Source organism: Pogona vitticeps, chromosome 3 (assembly GCF_051106095.1).
Source record: "Pogona vitticeps strain Pit_001003342236 chromosome 3, PviZW2.1, whole genome shotgun sequence".
NCBI classification, from domain to species: Eukaryota; Metazoa; Chordata; class Lepidosauria; order Squamata; family Agamidae; genus Pogona; species Pogona vitticeps.
This window is the reverse complement of record NC_135785.1, coordinates 191,821,131-191,844,788: the sequence shown is the minus strand read 5'-3', so window position 1 is coordinate 191,844,788 and position 23,658 is coordinate 191,821,131. Positions and strand designations below refer to the sequence as shown.

At 39.8% G+C, this 23,658-nt stretch overlaps 1 protein-coding gene and 1 long non-coding RNA gene across 2 annotated transcripts; one reads left to right on the top strand and one right to left on the bottom strand.

The window, feature by feature from the left end:
* The first annotated feature begins 335 nt into the window (after nucleotides 1-335).
* Nucleotides 336-6,732, top strand: TASL (TLR adaptor interacting with endolysosomal SLC15A4). Its single transcript, XM_020791012.3, has 2 exons — nucleotides 336-511; nucleotides 3,136-6,732. Exon 2 carries the CDS (start codon nucleotides 3,137-3,139, stop codon nucleotides 4,010-4,012), a length of 876 nt encoding a protein of 291 aa, XP_020646671.2. The 5' UTR covers nucleotides 336-511; nucleotide 3,136; the 3' UTR covers nucleotides 4,013-6,732.
* On the bottom strand, nucleotides 5,996-20,590 carry LOC144588184 (uncharacterized). The gene is made up of 2 exons (XR_013543573.1): nucleotides 6,871-20,590; nucleotides 5,996-6,263 (listed from the first exon to the last, which is right to left on the bottom strand). It is a non-coding gene; the product is annotated as an uncharacterized LOC144588184 (long non-coding RNA).
* Nucleotides 20,591-23,658: the final 3,068 nt, after the last annotated feature.

Here is a 23,658-nt window from a genome sequence, read left to right as displayed (position 1 = left end):
AAGTCGCTGCTTCTTCCACCTTACTTATAAAGCATATTGATTGTGTGTCAAAGCGATAATTAGCCAATGAATGCTATTTAGTAAATAGACTACAGGAGGTTATTTCAGTTTCACTTGATCATAACTTTTAATTTTACATAATACTTCACTGTTGACTCATATCTGTGAAATACCAACAAACAACAATTTTCTTCTACTCCTCCATGAGAGCAGTCTGGAAGCAAACTATTTTAGCAAAAGATTGTTCCATAAAAGCAGTTTCATGGGGGAGCAAAAAGGGGAAGAAACAACCAGAAGTGTTACAGCACTCCTCCTCTGCTGTGTTTGGGGACTTCCGTTAAGTGTTAGTGGTTGTCACTTACACAGCTATAAATGAAATGTCTTGCCCATAAGCTACTTCAGCGGAAGAAGAAGTGTTGCATAAGAAGCTTCTAAGACACCCAAAGATCTGTGTGGCATTTCTTCACAGCTGTGCATTTCTTGTCTGAAGGGTACAACTTAGTTCTTGAAGGTAAGTAAGAATTCGAACATATCATAGAAATAGATTTATGCTTCTCACATGTGGATTTCTTTATCTGCCCTTGTTGTTGCAAATTTTTTTGATGATGATTGTATAAATTAATGAAGAGAAACCTAGAATGACAAGAATTTTTTAATCAATTTAAACTGTGACCAAGATGGATGGGCAGTGAATGTATACCATCAAACAATGACCTGTATATATCTAATTTTTGTTACAAATCTTCCTAAGTAAATGGACAGACAGAAAACAAAGTCAGTTGTGAAAAGGACAGATAAATGCTAATTCATGCTGACTTTGCCATGTAAGAAATGTGTGTGAAATGAAACAACTGTATAGAGAGCAAAGACCAAAAAGATAATCAGCCTCTTGGTGTGCATGTGTTGACAAATCAAACTTTTCTTAGGCACAGTGTACAGATGTAATAGACCATATCTGAGGCAATATTGTGCAAAATAGCTATTACAGAGAAACAATTTGGAAATTGACTCCCCCAGCTTAAAATAGCATAGTTGTACAGCTGCTCAGAAAGAAGCCAGGAACATTTTGAAATTCTGTTACAAAATGATTGCAGTTTACTTCTGCTCATTTCTAAAATGGAATGAATAACCTATGTTCTTTTTCCTCGCTTTTTTCCTTTCTTAATCAGGAAGCAATTTATCTCAGGTTTTCCTTTAGGACAGGCACAAGAATGGTGGCACAAAGACATAATTGCAATGTAAAGTTTACATATGTCCACCTGCAAACAGTCAGCTGAGACTTCTCTGCCAGTTCATGAAGCATCTGTTGAATAAAAGAAACATATTTTCTTTCTGAAACAAAACTAAACCAGTTTTCTATTCTAATCTGATGCTAGACTTAATGGTCGTTTCCAGTTTATTTTGTTGAGACCCAGTGTGGTGCTGTGGATAGCGTGGCAGGTTAGGAATCAGGACTTCAATCTCTATTCAGCCATGGAAACTCACTGGGAGGTGGGAGTGGTAAAACCATGCCTTTAATATCTTGCATACCTTGAAAACCCAATTAGTTTTACCATAAGTAGAATGTATGTATGATGGTGTGTAACAACTGATTTGTCTATGAACAGATTACAGTATGTGAAAAATAATGTACCCTGTTTTCCCTAAAATATGACCTAACCTGAAAATAAGCCCTAGTTAAGTGAAACCGCGCCCTCCACCATTGTGCAGCAACCAGAAGGTGACATGATTGCATTTGAATAAATGTAGATGGTTGTACATGACAAAAAAATAAACATCCCCTGAAAATAAGCCCCAATGCGTTTTTGGAGCAAAAATTAATATAAGACCCTATCTTATTTTTGGGGAAACAGGGTATATACATTGCTAGTTCAAGTATTTTATATATGTACACCTGCCATTTGTTTCTCAACACCTGGAGCAAAACCTTCTTGGCCCCAAGCTAGTGTCAGCTGGAGACTTTAGACATAAATTGATGTGTACTGTATGTATGTACATCCTGATGTGTGAGTAGGATATTACCTTTGAGATCACTAATCACCTCTCCCATTAGGTGCTCAAAATTAGAGACCCTGATGGAGGGAGAGGATTTGGCCACCAAGGCACAATATATTTTCAGGGGCCACATGTGGCCTTCAAGGTGTAATTTGTGCACTCCAGCTATGGGCCAAGGCTGCATACAGTCATTGTGCTTTTTGTTGCTGTTCTGCCTTTGAACACTTTCCTTTCTTGCAGCATCACTTTAGCGCTCCTGGACCAACTCTCTTGAAGGGTCTTGTAGGGTACAAGCAGAATGTCTTGTGTTGGCACAAGGGGAAATATCTCTACGTTGCATGAGCGATTACTATACTGGGCATGAACTATAAAACCAAGGGTTTCATTTCAACAGTTTGCCACCTTATGACAGGGAAAAGGAAATGAAAGTTATTTACTTGAAAGAGCTATACAGCTGGAGTGAAAACACACAAATACTTGCCTTATATACATACACACACACACACACAAACAAACAAACAAACATACAACTCCAATAAAAGTGGTATAAAATATTTAATTAATTACTTATACATTTAATCTCTTCTCTTAATACAGTAATATTAATTTGGTAGCCAAAGTTATAATAATTTACTGAGTGGCCAGGTTTCAATTTTTACATTAATAACTTTGGAAATTTTATAGAAAATAGAAACATCTTTTTACCTGACGTACTTGACAGTAATTTTCTTATAAATTTCAGTTTGTTTATTTTGAGATTTGACATACTGAAAAATAATTTTGGGGTAGTTGAAACTTGCTACTAATATTTTAAAACTGAAGTATCTGAGCAGCGGCCCAAACCATTGTTTTGACTTTGCTGCAACAAACTAACATAGTTGCCCCACTTTAATTTCTTTTGTTTTATGTTAGCCATTGATATACAACCATGATTCCTAGGAAAACCCATATTTCTTCACATCCCCCTGCAAATTTTAGCCAGTTAAACTCAAGCAAGGAAAGAATGTAATGTCTAATCCATTCTTGACAAGGTTATTAATTATAGCCTTTCAGTCAAGACAGAGTGTATCTGTGCTCATGCATATGTGTGAGCATGCAAATGTCCTGATACAAATCTTCTCTCCTATTCTTTTTCCAAAGAATGTTGTCAGAAGGGTATCTCTGTGGAATTCCTTATCACGACCTCTTGAATTTCAAACTGTGTAACAAGCAAGAAGAAGAGTCACTGCATGAGCTGAGGTCTTTGAATGGTGTTGTTTATGAATCAACAGAGGAAATGCATGGCAGAAATCCCTTTTGGAGATGTAGGTCTGTTGGCAAGTTAATCTACTCTGTTTGTTCCAAGGAAAACAGAAACACTAGAAGACAAAAGGATACATTGTCTTCTCAAAACCCATCACTCAAAAGGCAAACATCCATAGCTATGGACATCTGTGTGGGTTCTGCTACAAGCAGAGAGACTTACTTGATTCCTTCTTCTTGTAAAAGCATGTTCAAGAATTATAATGATCTTCATATTGCTGGTGACCAGGTGATGCCTATAAGCTCAATGAAAACAGATTTTACTTATGACAGTAGGCTAAGTCCATTCCTGGAATCATCAGAGATCCCACCAGCAATGGAATCCATATCAGTGCCACCTGCAGAAATACTGTGCAAGACAGTCCAGAGGTATTCATCATGCTGGCGATCGGCCAGCATTGTGCAACACCAGCAGCCCCTGTCTAATTCTATACTGAACAACTACTTGGAGGAGAAGGTGGTGGAGTTGTACAAGCAATATATCATGGATGGTTTGGGCAACAGCTCATCCCCCACTCAGATTTTGGCATCAGAGTTCATCATGACCAACGTAGATCAAATCAGCATGAAGCTTTCACAAGAGAAGAAAATGAACGCAACCAAAGCCAAAGATATGGTCATTAGCTGCCTATTGAGACTAGCCAGTGGAAGAGCCTCTGTTGAAATGAGCACTCCCAGCCTTCACATTTCCCAATTTAGCACTGTGACTAAATAAAGCTATCAGCAACTATAGTTCTTGTTGGGGGAAGAATGAAAAAAAAAGGCAAAATGTGGCACCTTAAAGATCAATGGATATTATTCCATGTAAACTTGTATGCTTTCTTAGACACAACATGTTGGTCTCATACACCTCTTATAAATCTCTTTAAACAATGGGTGAAATCCTGTTGCTCAGTTTAGTAAGTCGCATGAGAGTAGGCCCACTGAATCAGTGAGGATGTGGTGAATCAACTCTTCTGTAAGTTCCATTGATCCAAATTGGACCCACTCCAGTTATAACTTACTGTAGCATAATAAATCGCAACTAGATTAGGTCCCCTTGAATCAATGGACCTTACAAAAGAGTTGACTCACCAAATCTCCACTGATTCTATGGGCTTATTCTAGTGGAGCTTACTAAGTTAAGTAATATCAAAAGTACATTTAGTAGATGTGAGGGAAAACTATGAGATATGATCAGTTTATGTTCTTAAATATTTCAAATTATCAATTATATCACAAGTGAATGCCCGCAAAACTGAATTGCTTGGAAACCATATAGCAAGGATGGGGACAATTCAGCTCTTCAAAAATTTTGGATTACAATTGCTGCAGTCCTTTGCCCATGGCCATTCTAGGTGCAGCTGAGGGCAGCTGTAGACCAAAAATATTAGAAGAGCCAAAGGTTCCTCACCCTTGCTGTACAGAGACCTTCCATGCTCCTTCAAATGTAATTAATTCTTCTTTTCTTTCAGCAATTGATTCAGTGAGTCTACTGCAGCTGGAACTAGCAACTGGATACTGGCTAATTGTAATAAATAAATAAATAAATAAATAAATAAATAAATAAATAAATAAATAAATAAATAAGACAGAGTATATCCACCTTGTTAATAGAGATTCTGTAACTAGATCTCCTTCAAAAATGTACTTGTTTCTTTGCACTACCGTGAGACAGAGCATCAGTCAATTTGATTTTCAAAATTCTGTCTTCATCACTATTACCACCACAGAGCAGCATCTTATCTATACAATAGTGCCTAAAATTAAACACTTGCATGAGCTGAAGAAAGCTGACTATAAGCAACAGATTTGTAGCACCTGTCTATCAACAATTACATCATTGTTAACAGTACAGTTTGGCTGATCTGCACTCAGGGAAGTAAAAGTCACTATGTTTAACGGTCTTATCCAACATAAGCAGAATTTATTTTTTCTCTAGAAAATCAGAGTGGAACTCACATGGTGTGTTTACTTGGGTGCAAGTTAAGATGCATTAAGAGTACACCCCTACATGCTCATGTTTTACATTAGGATAGAAGGACTGATCTGGAATTTCTTTCTTTTTACGGATATACTGTAGCTTTCATCCATTGTCTTTTCTCCTGTCTTTTGGGAGTTTTCTTGCTTTTTTACATGTAGGAACATATAAGCATCATTGTTGGGAAAAGCTGTCTGTACTGAACAACAAGGTAAGAATTTTTTTAAGAAACAGATGCCAAATAAAGCTAACAGACAACAGCACCATAGCCATCTCCCAATCATTTTTAGCAAGATCTCTAAGGAAATCACATCTACTTGAAAAGGAGAAGGTGCTGTGCTGTTACCTTATCTCATCAAATGACAGATCCTACCTACTAGAAAGCATTACTCATGTATGTAACATATTTCAAGGACAGTCACTTGCCACCAAAATTAGTTCTACCTAAGGAAAGGCAAGTTGGAAAGTAGTGATTTTCACACTATAGTAGCAATTATACATTATCCCTTTGGAAACTTTATACCTTTAGAAGGTGGCAAGAATGAGAGGTAGAAAGGCAACATCAGTAAATAATACCCTTTAGAGAAAAAAGTGCAAATTTTTATCATTCATTTCTCAGAGGAAGCAAAAGGAAATCTCCCATTAATTACCATTAAATGGTGGCTAGAATGGACATACAGTAATGTGAAAATTAATATAGAAGAACATTTCTGCAGTCCTTTGCCTTCACATCTGTGATTTTTTTGTTATTAGGATTATTATTTACTGTTATATCTTACTCTTAACCCAAGGGTTTCAAAGTGGAATAAATGGATCTCCTGTCCATTTCAATACTCACAAGAACTCTCCAAAGACTGAAAGATAGTGACTGGGTGAGTGAAACTCTGAGCCTTGACTTTCCCAATCATGCCTTATCTTCTAATGCCTCCCTGGCTCAGAAGTCTCATTGATTAGGGTTATACCTTGGGGTTGAATGAAGGAGAAATTCTCCAGTATCCCACATCACCTAAAGAAAAAATCATGTAAAAGAGGCAACTTAATGTTGCATTTGTATGATTATTCAAGAAATTATGTAGACAGGCTGTGCCTTTTATAAAACATTTGTGGAAAGACTTTTATAAAACATTTGTGGGAAGACTTGCTAAGCCTGTGGCATTGGCACAGTTTCATGAATGCTTATCATGTATATCATTTTTGTTAACAGTGGTGTGCACGATAAGCAGCTAAGAGGCTATGCCAATGCCATAGGCTCCCATGTCAGTAGGCAGCATGGGTGAAATGGGTATTATGTTCAGACATCATAAATCTTGTCCTGCCAAACTTACATGAAATTTTACTTCTCCAAGTGTGCAAATGCTTTTTGTGGTAACTAATTTTTCTCTCTCCAAAATCTTGTCTTCTTCCCCTATTTAATTGTTCAAATGACAGAAGATTTCCGACAAATGGCTAATAAAATTTGAGTGATACAGAGAGAATCTTGACAGCCGGTGTCATATTGTGGCTAAAGTATTGGATCATGATTCAGGAATAGAAACGGGCATGCAACACTTTGTGTTGGGTCATCTTAAGCTGTATGTCATATTCCTTCTCACCCTACTGGCTCCCGTACTCACCAGCCTGTGTGTGCTGCTTGTTCCCTCCCCATTGTGCGATCTTCCACACTGGCAGAAACACAGACTTCCCTTCTCTGCCTCCTCCATCAGCGGCCCTCTCACAGGCAGTGCTGCAGGAATCCTTGCCCACTTCCTTGTCTGAGTGGGCAGCTGCTTTCTTAAGGAAACCGTTCCCAGGTTGGAGATCTGCGGCTCTCCAGATGTTGTTGGCTTGCAGCACCCACAACAACAATAGCCAATTGTCAGAAATGATGGAAGTTGTAGAATACCTTAAGCCAGTGGTAACCCAAGGAATTCTTGGACTGAAATGCCCAGAAGCTTTCACCACCAGCTATGCTGGCCAGGGTTTCTGAGAGTTGCAGTCTAAGAACACCTGGATTACCCAAGGCTGGTAACAACTGTGTCAAGCAATATTTAGAAAGCCACAAATTCCACACCCTTCTCTTATTTTTAAAAACATATTATACAAATGTATTAAAGTCCTTTTAATGGTAAACAAGATTATAACTGGAACTCTGAGCACAATCATTACTAGACCTTTTAGAAATTCCCTTTTTAGATTACAGCTGTTTGAAATCCCTACCTGGGCTCAGGAAGTCTGGGAGCTGAAGTACAAAAAATGAACTTTTCCAAGCTCAGAGTAATACTGTGTCTTTATTGAGAACCTATGTTTAAAGCAAAAAGCAGGTGCCCTTGAAATGTGGGAAAAAAAATTGAATTGAAAACTATTAATATTTTGCATGCATTTCTGTCCCAGTTGAAGTACAGTATATTACTTTTAAGGCAGGAACAAGATTACTTACTAATGATTTTTTACGTTTTCTGTGGTATTTGTGCAAGAGGCAATGAATTTCATGCCACCTCTATTAAATACATTACAAGAGTCATTACACCACTGATAAATTTAAAGGCTCCTATAAGTGTTTAAAGACTAACAGCAGTTTCAAGAAGATAAGACAGTTTTAGTCTCTGTTCAATTTATATTCCAATTGTCATGAACCGTGAGCTTAAGTTTTTCAGTGACCCTGTGCCTCGATTCTGATTGTAAAGGTAAGATCAACTGAAAATATGAAAAATCACAGATCTCTCCTTCACTTTGATGGATTTAGATGACCTCTGATCCTTGTCTTTACCAGGACTTTGGGAAAGCAAACCTGTCAATTACAGTTTTTAAGAAACAGGGCTGGCTGTTCAGCCAGCAATGTGTTGTAAGTGAACCTTCTACACAAAATATCTATCAAAGATTTAACTGGAAACAACAACTTAACTGCCATTTTAAATTTCTCACTATACCCCAGAATGACATGTCACTACGGTCTCCTGTAAAAAGCGCAGAAGACCCAATTCTAAAGAGCCCTAAATCATACCGGATGCAGTTATAGTGCTTCACAACCTCCTTCATTAGCTTTCACTCTGTAGATCATGGCTAGCAGTAGAATTACAGTCCTGTTTGGAATGTGCAACAGCTTCAGAGAATATGGAGTGGAGCAGGAATATTTCACTGCTTTAACTGCCCTGTTGAAGAAGCTCCGAATCACCCTGGGCTTCTTGCATGCCCATACAAGCCACTAAAGTTTGCTCTGACATTTTCTGGTTTAGAAATGCTGAAAAGGGAGGAGTGGTAGAATATATGGCACCAGTTGCTGTAACAGAACAATGACACACCCAGATTGGGGGGGGGGTGTAGGATGAAGCCTCAATGAAAGCCAAAAATTATCTTTCAAAACTCCAGGCCCTGAGACCCTGGGGAGTCCTCAGACCAATTTCACATGCCTCATTGTTTGCTAGACTTGCTGCATGCTTCTCCCTTTGATACAGTTACACTGAGTCTGTGTGTGATTTAGGATTGGGTGTGCAGGTGAATGTGGCATGGATGACTAGTTCTCTTTCGTAGGCTTTGACTGAAGAGGTCAAAGTAGTGCTACAGACTATCTTCCTTTTCATTTTAAAAATGTCTGCTGCAAGCCTTTATTTGTAGACCCATATTTTTTTCTTACTGCGGGTGCCTGTGTGTTTTCCGGAGTGCATGCCCGTGCAACACTGTGATTTGGGTTTAGCAATCAGCACACATTGGTAAGTACTTAGAGAGACATTTTCCTGCTCCCAGCACAGATTTTCTCCTGTCCTTTTCCTTATATATATTGTACTATTTGGTGTACTTCAAGAGTGACACAGAAGAGATTCTGGTTTGAAGTCACAGAAATACTTCCTGCCTTCCTTTTTTCTTTGTGGCATGGAACAACTCTTCCTGTGCCACTAACATATTTGCATTGGGAATTTCCCCTTCAGAGGATCCAGGAACAATTATAAGTGAGCAACAACGTCCAGCTGATGCAGTGAGATTCAGGGAAGAGCACACCAAGGACTAGAGTTCATGGGGAGAGACCCACACTGAAGATGCACCACATTCCCCAAAGTAATGGCGCTTTAATCCTAGGCCATTGCCTTTTGTTTTCCTGATGCACAGCTCTTCCACCCATTCAGAAAGTTACACATATTTGCACAAAACCCAAAACAAATAATTTCAGGGCCTCTTCAAATACAGCTTGAGCAGATTGACAAGATATGCAGTTACTTAAACAGGCCACTCAAAGCATCTTACAAAAAGTGGCACAAGGTTGTTTTATTTTTCATCCTGGCCTTCGTGACTGTCTCCTCTCTCCAAGCTTCCTACCTCTTGCAACCCTGTAGTGCACTGCTGAACCCGTTTCATCCTGAATACTTCCTTTTGAGGTGAAGTCACTAAATGCTTGAAGTCTCCCTGAGCTGGAATCACTCTCACTTTTTCCCCTGAATCCTGGATTTAACCAAAGAAATTAATAAATCCCTGGCTCCGCTCCAGGATCTTCATTAGCCTGGCCTCTCTTGGGATTGAAGAAAAGAGAAGTCTTAGCTAGACTTCTCTTTTCCTGCATTGCTCCAGCTGGAGTGACAATGCTCTCAGCTTCTCTTCAAGGCAGTCTAATGAAACAAAGGAGAGGTGGTCCCTGCTACCCCTAAATCTATTTTTAGAGACTATTTTTCCTGAACAGTGGTGGTTCTCTCATCTCTCCACCTTTTCCTTTTCATGTGTGTGCATAGCTTAGGGAAATATCTTTCCCCTTCTCTCTGCATTGAGGTCTTGCCAGAATGCAAGTCTTGAGGATGGACTGCTGTGATGGGCATAGGAACGGAACAGGAAAGGGTAGAGATCAACATGCCCTCTAACTTTTAGCCCCGCTGGGCAGGGCTTTGGCTCTCTCTCTCTCCTGTGTCTTTGCCCATGTGTGCGTGCACAACCCCACCCCTTGCATGCTGGAGGTTCTGTTGTGACTGGAACCAAAGGGGCTTAAAAAGTATCACTCCATGAAGAAGGAGGAAAGATGCACAGAGGAATGTGGAGTCATGTGCATGTGTGCAACCACATAGCTTAAAGGAAAGCTTGGTAGGGATGGAGGAGTGTTTTACCCCAGGCTTTTCGCCTCTGCTGCCACAGCTTGTGCAACAAGTCTCCACTTGTTGCCTTGCTTAAAAATGGCAAGTTGGGCCATATATGGGCATCCCAAAAGCCTGGAGGAAGAGAAAGGGAATGGGGAGAAACACAGAAATGCTCATGCTGAGCCAGTGGGCCCATTGCTGACTGACAATGAGTAGAAATGGGTGCGGTGAAGGCTTCAAAGTCACCTCACATATAGAAATGAAAGTTGTCACCCTGAGATTTGTCATCCAACCAGGAAACCCAGAAAATCTGTAGTCCCTGGTACTTGTCAATCCTAGAAAAAAATCCTGTGGTAAATATTTCAGCTAAGACTTGTCTAAGGGTAGATGAATAGTATTTGAAAAAGAAATCCCAGTCTACTCAAATTATTTATCACTGGGTAGTTTCATTTGTTGGCACAGTTTCCTTCTAACATGAAATGTGCAGTGAGGAGGGCAACAGTGAAGAGATTCAGTTTGTGACTTTGGTGTATGCTTGCAGCCAGCTGTGTGTACTGCCACCAGAAGTTATTATTGAAGTAAAATCTACAGGAAACTAGTCACTATCTATCTATCTATCTATCTATCTATCTATCTATCTATCTATCTATCTATCTATCTATCTATCTATCTATCTATCTATCTATCTATCTATCTATCTATCTATCTATCTATCTATCTATCTATCTATCTATCTACCTACCTACCTACCTACCTACCTACCTACCTACCTACCTACCTACCTACCTACCTACCTACCTACCTACCTACCTACCTACCTACCTACCTATATGAAATTTGTCTATTTAGTAGATCACTCCTTAACTTCACCAGCACCCAGAATGAGGCACAGGTGTGGCCTCCCTTTCCCCCAATAGTTCCAGCAACCTTGGGGAAAGAAAGGCAAAAGAGGCTTCAAACAAGCTGACAAACATTTCTCTGATAGAGCGATTTGACTGTACACCACAGAGGCTGCTGTCTCTCTGTGTTTGTGGGCTTGCCCTTGGAGAACAGTAGTGAAGATTGTATGCCATTTTGATTGGTTGTGAATGTACAGGCAAAATAGCATTGTTTTGTGGGCTCCATGAAGCGTGATGACATTTCCTTGGATAATTCTTGAACACTAAAATAGACTCTTAATCACCAACAACATAATGGAGGTTTATAAAATTATTTACGGTGTGGATAGAATCCAGATAGAAAAACATATTCCTCCCTCTCACATCACTAGAGCTCAGGGTCATTCAATGAAATTGACTGGCAATAAATTCAGAATTTGTTCATACAACTGTAAAAATACTTGGTATTTATGCACTGCAGATTGCAGTGTTTTAATGAAGAGGCTTTTGGTTATTGAAAATGAATAATTACTGTGGAAACTGGTAATCAGAGAAAAGGGGGGGGGAACACTTAAACTTCATTGTTTCAGAAAATCTGTTCAGGGATACAGCAAGTGAACGATCTATAACTTACTAACAAGAGCAAATAACAGCAAAAGCCTTGTAGAAGAAGAGGAAGGAAGTGAGCCGGAAAGTAGCAATCTATTTACATAACATCAAGTGGTTAGTCTCAAAGGACAAAAACCCAAGGTCTGCCTGGCTATCTATCGCCACCTGGTTCAGGTTACTTGTTATATGTGTTGGTGCTCCATTAAGAACAGCATTGTGTATTAACTTAGTGGAAAAATACATTTGTTTAGTTGTAAATTTATGATGTTGAGGTATTGGTTCACTCTAGGGAGGGAGAGGGTCCATAGCTTTAATCAAATTCATATTGAAGCCCAAAAATAATTAAGAACCACTCGACTAAATAAATTCATGGAGTATGCATGGAATTTCCAGCCATCTTCAGAAGAAAACCAGTTGCTGAAAGACAAACCGGGGTGGGGAAAGGAACATGGCCATTGCTTTCAGATTTCACTTGCAAGCATTGAGTTGGCCACTAAAGGTGATAGGATTCATGACTAGAAACACCTTTGGTCTGATCTAGGAAGGTTCTCATATTCTAAATTGACTTCCCTGTTATTTCAGAATATGCATCTAATGTGATGAGATGGGATGATATGGACTTACTCAAACACAGTAACAGCCCACATTCATTTGTCTGTCTATAAGTTAAATTTTTGTTTTTGTAAAGACCAGTAGAATGTTCAATTTAGTCCAGACTAAATTGCTTTCAAAAATGTTAATTATTTCATGAGCTATTATTTCATTGACAAAACAGAAAAACAAAACCAAATAATATTTTTCCTCTTGGCACAAAACTTCTTTTTCTCCAACTCTTGATAATTCTTCTGTAATAACGTACTGGGAGATCAAGTCCCAAACCCCATCTTGAGTATCAGTGAGAATGAGTACTTACATATATGAAATACAAACCTCTCCCACACACATACTATGATTCTTTCCTTAACACTCAGTCTCATGAGTGAGAGAAGACATTTCTATTCTCATTTCCTGAAACCACATTTTTTACATTTCTACATCTCTAAAAATCCCCTCATGGTCCACAATAGAATATTTCTGTGATACTTTCTAGAGGAAGTACCACTTTTGTTGTATTCATATTACATCCAGTTTGAAGAAATGTTACTACAAAGCTTCATCAGAATTTTGTAACTTTTAGGCTGGTCATAAGAAAATATTACCTTAACCATGTTTTGATTATTTAAACTCAAATGGACTAACAAATCTAAACATATTTTATAAATAAACTGTTTTACATTTGTCATTGCAGAATCATGTATTGATTCCCATTTATTTCAGACCCCTTAATTCTTCCAGCCATGTTGGCTGGATGTCACTGTCCAGTTTTATCACGATGGTTCTCTTTCCTGTCTATGTACAAAGAATTAAGGGAATTAAGGATTCAGGATTCAGGAAATATGTTGTGCAGGTATATAAACAGATTTTTTTTCCTATCAAAAATCCAGGTTACATGGAAGAAAGAGGCTTTGCTAAACAGAACATTCTGGGGTAGCAATTGTCTGTACAAAGTGTTGCTCCTTTTGCTCTAACACTGCCTTTGATTAGAGCCATCAAATCTCAAGATATGAAAAGTAGTTGCATACAGGTGTAGAAGCACATTTGCATAAACATCTTGAAATATGATATTCAATTTATTTACACTCGCAGTCTTCTGGATCTCCCGTCCCTGGAAAGACACCTCCCCAGTGCCACCCAACTCCCATGTTTTGGGCTGTGGAAAGATACATGACTGGAATTGAGGATGATGTGGTACAAAACCCTATATATGTTGAAACGTAATTTGGTAGCATGTGGACAGAACAAATGTGGAGAAAACCTTATTTCTCACTGCTTAATATTTACATTCATTTAAGACTGTCAGTATTTTTGTTATAGCAGCAGCAGCAGCAGCTTGGAAGAATAAGTGGCTATAGGCCACTGAGTGACAACCAAGAGGGAGAGAAATCCTGCACCCTTATCTATAGACATCTATCAGCATCCAATGACAGTCCATATTTGTCTGTAAGGAATGAATGTGATACCCTCTTCGTTGCTGTTTAGCCTATTTTGCCCTGCTTTTCAGGCAAAAAAACTGCAGTAACTGCTCCTTCCCCACCACCAATAACATCAGAGAGGCAAGGTTCATAGAGATAGGCTTGCTGTCCGGTTCTGTCTTTCTCATGTTAATATTGGTGGCCAAGGGTGCTGCTGATGTTGGATCCCACCTGTCCTGCAGCCCACCTGTCCTCTGACCAGACTGTTATTAGTGACAGCATGGGGAATATCAGCTGCACCACCTTATCCTATGACTCATCAAGTAAGATTTGTATGGGTCATTGCATTCTGTAATTCTTAATCGTCACATTCAAAACAACAGTATGAGTTAATTACCACCCACCCAGCACTTTTTGGGCCAGGGCAGCACAACAGGAAAAAAAAAAAGGAAAAGAAACAGCTAGGTAGCTAGGCACTGGCAGCTTGGCACACAGAGATACCTACTCTGCAGAACCACCATCAACAAGACTGTCATCTTGAACAAGAACAAGGAATGCCCCACGCTGTGTCCAACTGACTGCAGCCACAGACACAGCCCAGCGACACACTGGCACAGTTACAAAGTCAAACACCACTGTCCCACCTTCCCTGCAGAAGCAAACAAAGCATTCTCACCCCCCAATATACACATTTCACAGAATGCATACTCAGTAAGTTAACCCAATAACAATTTTTAAAGTTCAATCAAACAGGGAGAACCCATCCCACAGAAAAAAAGCAAAATAAAACACACATACACAGCACTCCCACCCCAAACACCAAGAAAACAAACAGCTAATAAAGGCAAATATATATAAAATGAAAGTGTGACCCCCAGCCAAAAGTACAAGACTATGGGGAAATTTTCCCTGTTGCCCCAACATTTGATGCCTTCTCCTTTCTTCTTTGAGTCCAGCAGGCAAGGCACGGCCCGTGTAGCAGCAAAAACAATCCAAGAAAGGAAAGGACCAGAAGCAGCAGCAGCAGCACAAATAATAATAATATTTTAAAAAAAAGAAAGAAGGGAGAAATCCAAAACATAATCCCAGCGAGGCATGCTGGCAGAGGCAGAATGCCTGGTAACAGCAAAAATAATCCAATGAAAGGGAGGGGAAAATATCCCCAAAATCAAGAAAAGAAATGGGTTGAGGATTCAAGATGGAGATGCAAGCAGGCAGGCAGGCAGGCAGGCAGGCAGGCAGGCAACAAAAGCAATCCAAGATGGAAGGACCAGGAGCTCAGCACACAAGAACTGAAATCTTATTACATGGCATATTAAGTTGCAACTAGAGTAGGGCCATTTGAATGTATTCGATTCACCAAATCTCCATTGATTCAATGGGCTGAATCTAGTGCAACATAGTATACTATGCAACAGGATTTCAGCAGTGACTCCACAAAGAACAACGGGACCAAAGAGCACTCCTCCGTCCTTACTGGGTTCCACACTGTTTTACAGATTAATTCCTGCTCCCTGTATTCTGATTGGTTGCTGACATTTCTACAGATTCAGAATGTTCATTTCCCCTCTACTACACATTCTGATTAGCTGCCAAGTGCAATTCTTGCAAGACTACTGGATGAAAAAATCATCACATGATTTGAAAGACAAAGAGAAAAGTTACATGACAGAGAAAACATGGAAGAAATACGAAGCTTTCGTGTACCCCTCTTTCATAAACACAAAATATGTGTGCTTAAGAGGTTCTTTTTCAGCAGGCAACACAACAGGGAGACACAGACAGGAAGACAACCTAGCTGAAAACCTATCTACTAGCTGTGAATCTACATCTACCCTAGCAGCAACATCAAGCACCCTAATAATGTTAGCCACAACTTCTGAGGTGTATTTTCTTGTTCATGATGCTATCCTTTGCCAACCGTGCCCTTCTGCATTCCACATAGGGCAAACAGAGCAATCCTGTCTGCAAATGGATATAAACTTCAGAAATGGTAACACTCAGAAACCAGTTTCAGAGCCCTTCAGTCTCCTAGACTTTCTGTCATGGATCACAAAGTGGCTATTGTGTGGGGAAATGGAATTAAAAGGAAGATGGAAGAGGGAGAGGAAAGAAGTAAACAATTTAAAAAAAACTTCCAGTACATATCTAGGGGCTTAAATACAGATCAAGTCTTTGCAATGCACTACATAAAAAGGTAAAGGTTCCCCTTGACATTCAGTCCAGTTGTGTCTGTCTCCAAGCCGTAGAGTCAGTGTTTTGTCAGTAGACAGTTTCCGTGGTGACGTGGCCAGCGCGACTAGACATGGAAGGACGCCGTTACATCATACATTACATACTGTATACTAAAAACCAATTTTTCTGTAGTACCTTGAGTATAAGATAGCTGTCTCCTTTGATATACTTTGTCTTCTGCCCTAGAAATATAACTGTTAGTAACTCTATGATAGCTAAATATACCTAGCACACAGCTGATCACCCCAGCTGTTGTCTGCAGCTCTGAGTAATTGATATCATGATAAGCTCATTCCTTTTTTAATTATTTGTATGGTTTATCTTTATGCTTACCTGGTCATGACATCAACCATTATAAGAATGTGCATGAATACAGAGGGCACAGGCTCCATGTGTCTGAGGCAATGAACTTTTTTTTTATGTTGTTATGCTATAAGTGCTTTATTTAGACAACATATTAATTAATAGTGGAAGAAACAAAAATGAGCAATGAACTTTGATCCACAAAAGTTCACATGAAAACAAATGTACTAGTCCTGAAGATGCTACAATATTTTGCCTTGGATCCACCGCCACCCCCACAGAATGAAAACCACCTAGCGACCTACCAGTCAATCTTGATTTTCCTTTTGTTTGTTTCCTTCTCCTGGTATAAAAGGAGCTGCAAAACCTCAACTGTCCCTATGAATTCTCAGTGTCTTGGCTTGTCTAACACATTAATTATTTTTCTTAATTTCAGTCAAGTACTGTGTGTTTTAAATTATAATAGACTATGTGTGGAGGCAAAAAGGAATTTAGGGAGTTTGAACCTGATTTTGTTAATTCTAGCTAGCTAGCTTCTTTTTCCTTTCCAGGCAGCCAGCACTCTGAAAATCCTTTCTGCTCTTTTCCCACCCAGGACTGAGTGGAGTCAAATTCTTGCCTGGTGGAGCTGGACAATAAGGCATCTCATTATCCTAGAAGCACAAGAGAAAATGCTGCCACAGTTCAGCAGAGGAGCGAGGGGTGTGGTGGGGTGGGGAAGGAACTAAACAGGAGTGACTGGATAAATAAATCCTAAAGAAATTAAAAATGTTGAATAGTATCCCTCCTCTCTTTCACAGTTTCCCTCTTTTCCTTCAGGAAGCCTGAAAAGAAATTAGAAATGTGGGGTTCTGTTGGTTTGTGAAAGGCGGCTGCCTGCCTCCAAAGCAGTGCTAACTGCAGTGCTTTACCGAAGAGCCAAATGTGTCCACATATCATGCGTTCTCTGAGGATACCTGGGCCATAATGGTTGAAATATTCTAGTTCCAATGTCAGTACAAGACAGCCCATGTAGATGACAGAGCTCATCTTTTTCTTCCTCAGGATTTCACTTCTGGCAGCAGCTGTAGCAAATCAACTGTAAAAGTGTGAGCAGGGGGAGTCTAATATGCAGTTCATATTTTTCAACTGCTAAAATGCATTTTAAACCCTTCCTTCTTTCCTTCCCAGAGTGACTGCTACAAAACTGATAGATATGGAAGGCATGGTGTGTAGGTACACATCTAAACTAACATGCTTAGAAAAGCACCGGGTGAGCACCACTTTTGGTTATGGGCAGTGATGTAGGGCCCACACATGGATACAGATGCTAAGACTCACTCTTTCCATATTTTGGCACAGAAGAGGGGAAATGAAACCTCCCCTCCCTGTGGGCTGAAATATTGCACAGCTTTTATCTTCAGCTGCTTAATGCTGAGAACAGCATTTCCCAGCATAGGGAAGAGGTCCACAATTTAATCAAGAGAAAGGTGCATGGGATATGTTGCCTTCCCTGCTCAAATTGTATAACATGCTGCCAGTTGGCATTCCATGTGAAACAGAGCCTAGAATATACTTTTTTAAAAGGAACATACATTACTCATTATTTTGGAACACAGAGGTGATTGTTATGCTTGCTTTTCTGGCAAAAATATCTGATAAGATATGCATTATTAACACATTGCATTGTCATTACCAAATGATGGGTAAAGATACAGGAAAATCCTCTCCAGTTTACTCTAGTGGCCACTTCTGATATTGCAACTTGAAACTACAGTGATGCCTTGACTTATGAATGCCCTGACATACAAACATTTTGAGTTACGAAGAGCTCTGGATGCAGAATATTGCTTTGAGTTACGAACCGTGTCTTGACTTACGAATAAAAAAAAACACTTTCCTGCCCTTTTTTTGGACCTAAGTTCATCTTAGCTCTAAAGAAGAAAAAAGAAAGAAAAACATTCTCCCTGTAGTGGTGGAGTACGGATTAACTGGCTTTGCATTAGTTCCTATGGGAACTAAAGCTTTGACTTAAGAACCATGCCTTGACATAAGGACAAAAAACAGCTGGAACGGATTAATCGGTTTTCAGTGCATTCCTATAGGAAATGTTGCTTTGACTTAAGAACGTTTTGACTTACAGCCACCATTCTAATACGAATTAAGTTCTTATGTCAAGGCACCACTGTACTTAGAAAAACTTGTTATTACCTGCCATCAAGTTGACTCCAACCTATGGGGACCCGATGGATAAGTGATCTCCAAAATGTCCTGTCCTTAACAGCCTTGCCCAGCTCTTGTAAACTCAAGCTTGTGGCTCCTTAAGAGAGTCAATCCATCTCATATTTGGGCTTCCTTCCCCCCTCCCCCGCTACCTTCAAACTTTCCCCGGCATGATGTTCTTTTCCAGAAAATATTTCCTTCTTATAATATGCCCAAAGTATGTGGGATCTTGATATGGCCTGAAATGTGCCTATACATGACAGAAGAATTTAGAGAGCCCATCTACCCATGAAAAGTAAATTAGGGAAGAAGTTTGATTTAAATAATTAGCCTGTTTAATAACAAACTCTATAAACTTGGCTGTGATGGATACCACATTTTCTATCTTACAATAATCTCTACTCACACTAAAATCAGCAGAAGTGCAACTGCTGGTCCCACTGGGCAGAATACTGTATATGCAACAAAGCTTTAGGGAATTATTATATTGTGGAAAGCATATAAACAATGCCAGTTAACTTCTAATCCAGTTTGTGGGAAACTAACACCCTTAAGCAATAGACACATACTTAATTTCACTAATTTCTTCTTGCTCCAGAATACAGAAATACCCTTGCCTTTATGTGTCATCATAAAAACTATGCTCAAATAGCCAAATCTAGTGCTTGGCAACATATAATACACAACAAAACACCTTTGTGAATGGGTTTTGCCATCAGTAGATTTCATATGAGCTTCACAGCAGGTGAAAAACTGCAATCTCCTCTTCCCAAGCATGATGCAGACTTTCTCATATCCTGGTGGCTGGTACCTCCGTGACTTTCTTGGTGTGTGCTGCTCGCAGCAGCCAATTTATGCATCATTAGATTTCACAATAATTGGTTTGTATAGCTTTCTTTCCAACAAGAAAAGCAATTTTCCTGGCATCACATTTTATGTAAGTGTGCTATTAGTCATATGCCCCAGCCAGTATACTTCACTTGTTTGTTGTCTAATGTTTCAGGTGAAGACTATTTAAGATTTATTTCGTAATTTTCGGCATGCCAATGTAAAACATATAGTTTTTGCCTACCTTTCACCACCAGGTTAGAATAAATTGGTTCTTGATGCAAAATGGATGTCAAGTGTCGGAACACTCTCATGACAGATGAGCCAGGGGCCAGATATACACCTGCTTCTTTTTCTTTTTAAATATCACTTTCCTGCCTAGGATGGATTTTGCTTCTCCATTTGTCTGCTGGACACCCTGGAAATGAAGTGCTTTCATGCCAATTTTAAAACCACAACATGGTTCTGGAAAAAAAAAGGGGGGGGGAGTATCAATCACATGAGTTTAATTTGTTTAGTCCTTCTTGCCAAAGACCAATAAAAAACAAGAGACTGTCCGTAGCATAGACAAGACAGGACGAAATGCACAAACAAGGAGGTTTCCAGCTTGGAGACAAAAAGCAGGATACAACAAATCACAAAGGAATTAATATTCTTCATTCATGCTCCCATTTCCTCTTTGTTGGGTAGAGGAGGTGATATTATTTTGGGCTGTAGCCTTTTCTGTTACTGCCCCCCCTCCACTTCTTTCAGTGGTCAAAGCTGGAAATGTGTATAAATTATGGTCCCACATGCCTCCTGCCATTTTCATACAGAGAATAGCACTGTTGTGCTCCGTAGTTACATAAATCTATGATAGATGCCTATTGCACTACTCTTGCTGTTTCCTTTCAAAACCCTGAGTTGAACAGTATTAGAATAGTTAAGAAAACAAGACAAGGAAAACAAGGATTAGATGCGTTAGCATAAAATCTTAACTTTTATTATCTGAACTTTGTTCAGGAACAACTACTGCCAGTAGTAGGGAACCAAACCAGGCGACCCAGGACTGGGTAGCTCAAATCCCTTTTCAGCCAGCTGCTTTTTTTCCCAGTCTAACCTAACTTACATGGCTCTTGAGAGAATATAATAGGCATGAGAGAAACATATGCTAACCTGAGCTCCTTGGGGAAAAAAGGCAGACTTAAAGGGAAATAAGAAGTAAACAATAATTAAAGTCAAAGGGACGTATGTACTCTCAGATAGGGCCAAGAGCCAGTGTGATGTGGTGGGTAGCCTAGGGTACATGTGCCACAGCCGGCATGCAGAGCCCTTTCTGCGGGCACACAAGCCATACATCGCCAGATCACTACTCTCCCCCTGCAGCCAAACCTCAGGAGGCGGCTGCAGCTGCAGTGCTGGCACTTTGACAGGTGGTGGGCCAGGATCCAGAGCAGCTGGAGTTGGTGGCAGATCCAGGGTGGGGTCTCAAGGCACTTCTGTGCCCAGGATTCCCCCTTCTGCCACAACTTCTGGTTCTGCCACTGCCACTTCTGCTGTCACTGCCACCGCAGCTCACCGCCCGCTGCCCGCCCTCTCCCCCAAGCTGGCCTAGGGCTTAGAAGACTTGCTCAGCCAGGGAAACTCATTGGGGAATAGCAATCATAAACCATACTTTCAACATTTTACATACATTTCCAAAACCCTTTTAGGGTCACCATACATTAGACATGACACAGCAACAAGTATGGATGAGGCTGCATTTTATGTCTTCGCTGTAACCATTGGTAAGACCGACTAATATAATTTGCAGAAGAAAACGAAAAGGCTTTAATGAACTCTGCGCACAGGGAAAAAGATGTGAAATGAAATACTTAATGTTGTGTTTTCTGTGAAATAAATAATAAAAATTCTGTTCATCTTTTAATTATCTTCTCCTTACCACAAGATGTCACTGTTTTATCATCATAACCTTATGCTGCAAGGCATTACAATCACAGTTTTTCCCTGGTATTTTAATAGCTTCTGTAAAGCATATGCAGATGAATTATATAGGTTTATCTGCAGTGGAAATGGATAAGATGGCAAACTGTCAAGGACCAAAGCAAAAGGATGTCTTTGTGACACTTCATAATATACCAAAGCTGTCTATTTTGATCTTTGTGGAGGCATCCTGCTCCACCATGCCTAAGAAATTTGGTTGCTTCATATCCCTCTCTGTCTTGGTCTTTGGCTCTTTCTTTGTGGAATAAATATACCATGAATAAAACCCACCCTTGAGATAAATGTCAGGTTTGTGGGCGAGGTATTCGCTACCTTGCTCTGTTACAGATAAGAATGTATGTCTCTCTTCTTCAGCATCAGGAATGACATTGTGTTGATATTTTGATGTGCTTTCAAATGTGACAGTGCTGTGACCTTGCTGCTTCAGCATCATGCACTCTGGCATTACCTAAACAGTGAGGCTGCTTGTTCTTTTTATTCGTCAGGGTTAAGTAAAAGTTAAAAGCAACCATTAAGCAAAGACAGGGTGACATAGGCAAACTATTTAAATCAATTTGATTTTCTCTCTTGCTCTTCCGATGAAAAATTCTGCTTTCAAAATTACTGGCTCTTTGGTCAGCTTCCCCCTGCCTAGGACTTTGTAATAACTCAAGCAGGCAACATCATTCACCGGAGCTACTTTGGCACCGTTCAACCTTGCCTGCTCATTAACAAGCATCCAGAGTTTATCCAGATTCATTGTAGGGTAGAAGAGCTGATTTCTTTTTTCTTCAAAAGAGCCTCGTGGCACAGTGGTTAAACCGCTGTACTGCAGCCAAAACTGTGCTCACGACCTGGGGTTCAATCCCAGGTAGCCGGCTCAAGGTTGACTCAGCCTTCTATCCTTCCAAGGTTGGTAAAATGAGTACCCAGTTCACTGGGGGGGGGGGGGGGACAATGTGTAGCCTGCATAATTAACTTGTAAACTGCCCAGAGAGTGCTTGAAGCACTATGGGGCGGTATATAAGCAGCACACTTTTTTTTGCTTTTTCAAGTGGTAATACTGTATCTCATACCAAAATAACCAGGATGGCATTTATCAAATTAATCGCATGCAGGTGCATATCCTCAGCATACCAAAGCATCCAGGATGTTTCCTGTGTTTGGCAACATGAGTGTGGCCATGGTTGACATGACCCCTTCATTTCCCAGATTTTCTCAACCAGCATCTTGCCAGGCTACAGAAAAAGAAATTTAAACCAATATCATGAAGTTCTTTTCCACCCCCAACCCCAAATGAAATTCTTAAGGTTACAGGCAGGGGTCAATATGATGTTGCTTCCTCTTCAATAGAGAATGATACATCTAGACACCATATTTTTCATTCAGCTACTAAAAAAGTAAACAGGAACATTTATGTATTAAACTCTTCTTTTATTCCAAATACAGTAGATTGTTTCCCAAAAAGCAGGACAGATGTGTGTGTGTGTGTGTGTGTGTGTGTGTGTGTGTGTGTGTGTGTGTGTGTGTGTGTGTGTGTGTGTGTGTGTGTGTGTGTGTGTGTGTGTGTGTGTGTGTGTATTCTTTCTACCCAGCATTAAAAGAAACTGAGCAAGCATAACATGTTTATTATTTAACTGTAACTGTGTTTTGGATCCCTTTGGTGATCAGAAAAATTCTTAATAATCATAACATTATCTGATAGTACTGTGTTTGCTCCATGCCATTTGTCATTTATCAGCAGCATTTGTGGACTGGATCCTTCTTACAAGACCCTGTTTTCCTAACTGTAGTATATAGCCACTGATAAGTTATGATACATTCAAAGATGGGCTTTGCTATGGCCAATTTCCATGCTCTTGCTTGGGGCCTTGGAATATTGACCCATAGAATACTGCTGCTCAGATTCTCTCTGTGTGTATCTGTTAAAGATTTTAAATTGCTTTTTTATGCTACAGTACAACATATCCCCCCCAACAGTAGCAACTTTGTGAATTCTTGTTGTTTGTTGAAGGGTTAGCCAATGGCCAATTGCATCTGCTGCAGCTATTGCCTGATGATGCTGGCTCCACTGGGCACTCCCAAACTGTCTTCCATCTTGGCTACCTGGCATACAGGGTGCATGGCTTCTCTTCCTTCCCACATCCTTAGCCACTGATAAGTTATGATACATTCAAAGATGGGCTTTGCTATGGCCAACATACCATGCTTGGTTTCTAAAGACAAAGAGATAGAGGCTCACCAACCTTGAGTTCTCTTCTTTTCAGTACTCTTGTGTTTCATTTTGGTGAATAGTGGTACCTAGCAAAAAGGAAGAATCTCATTAATAAGGTGTTCCTTAT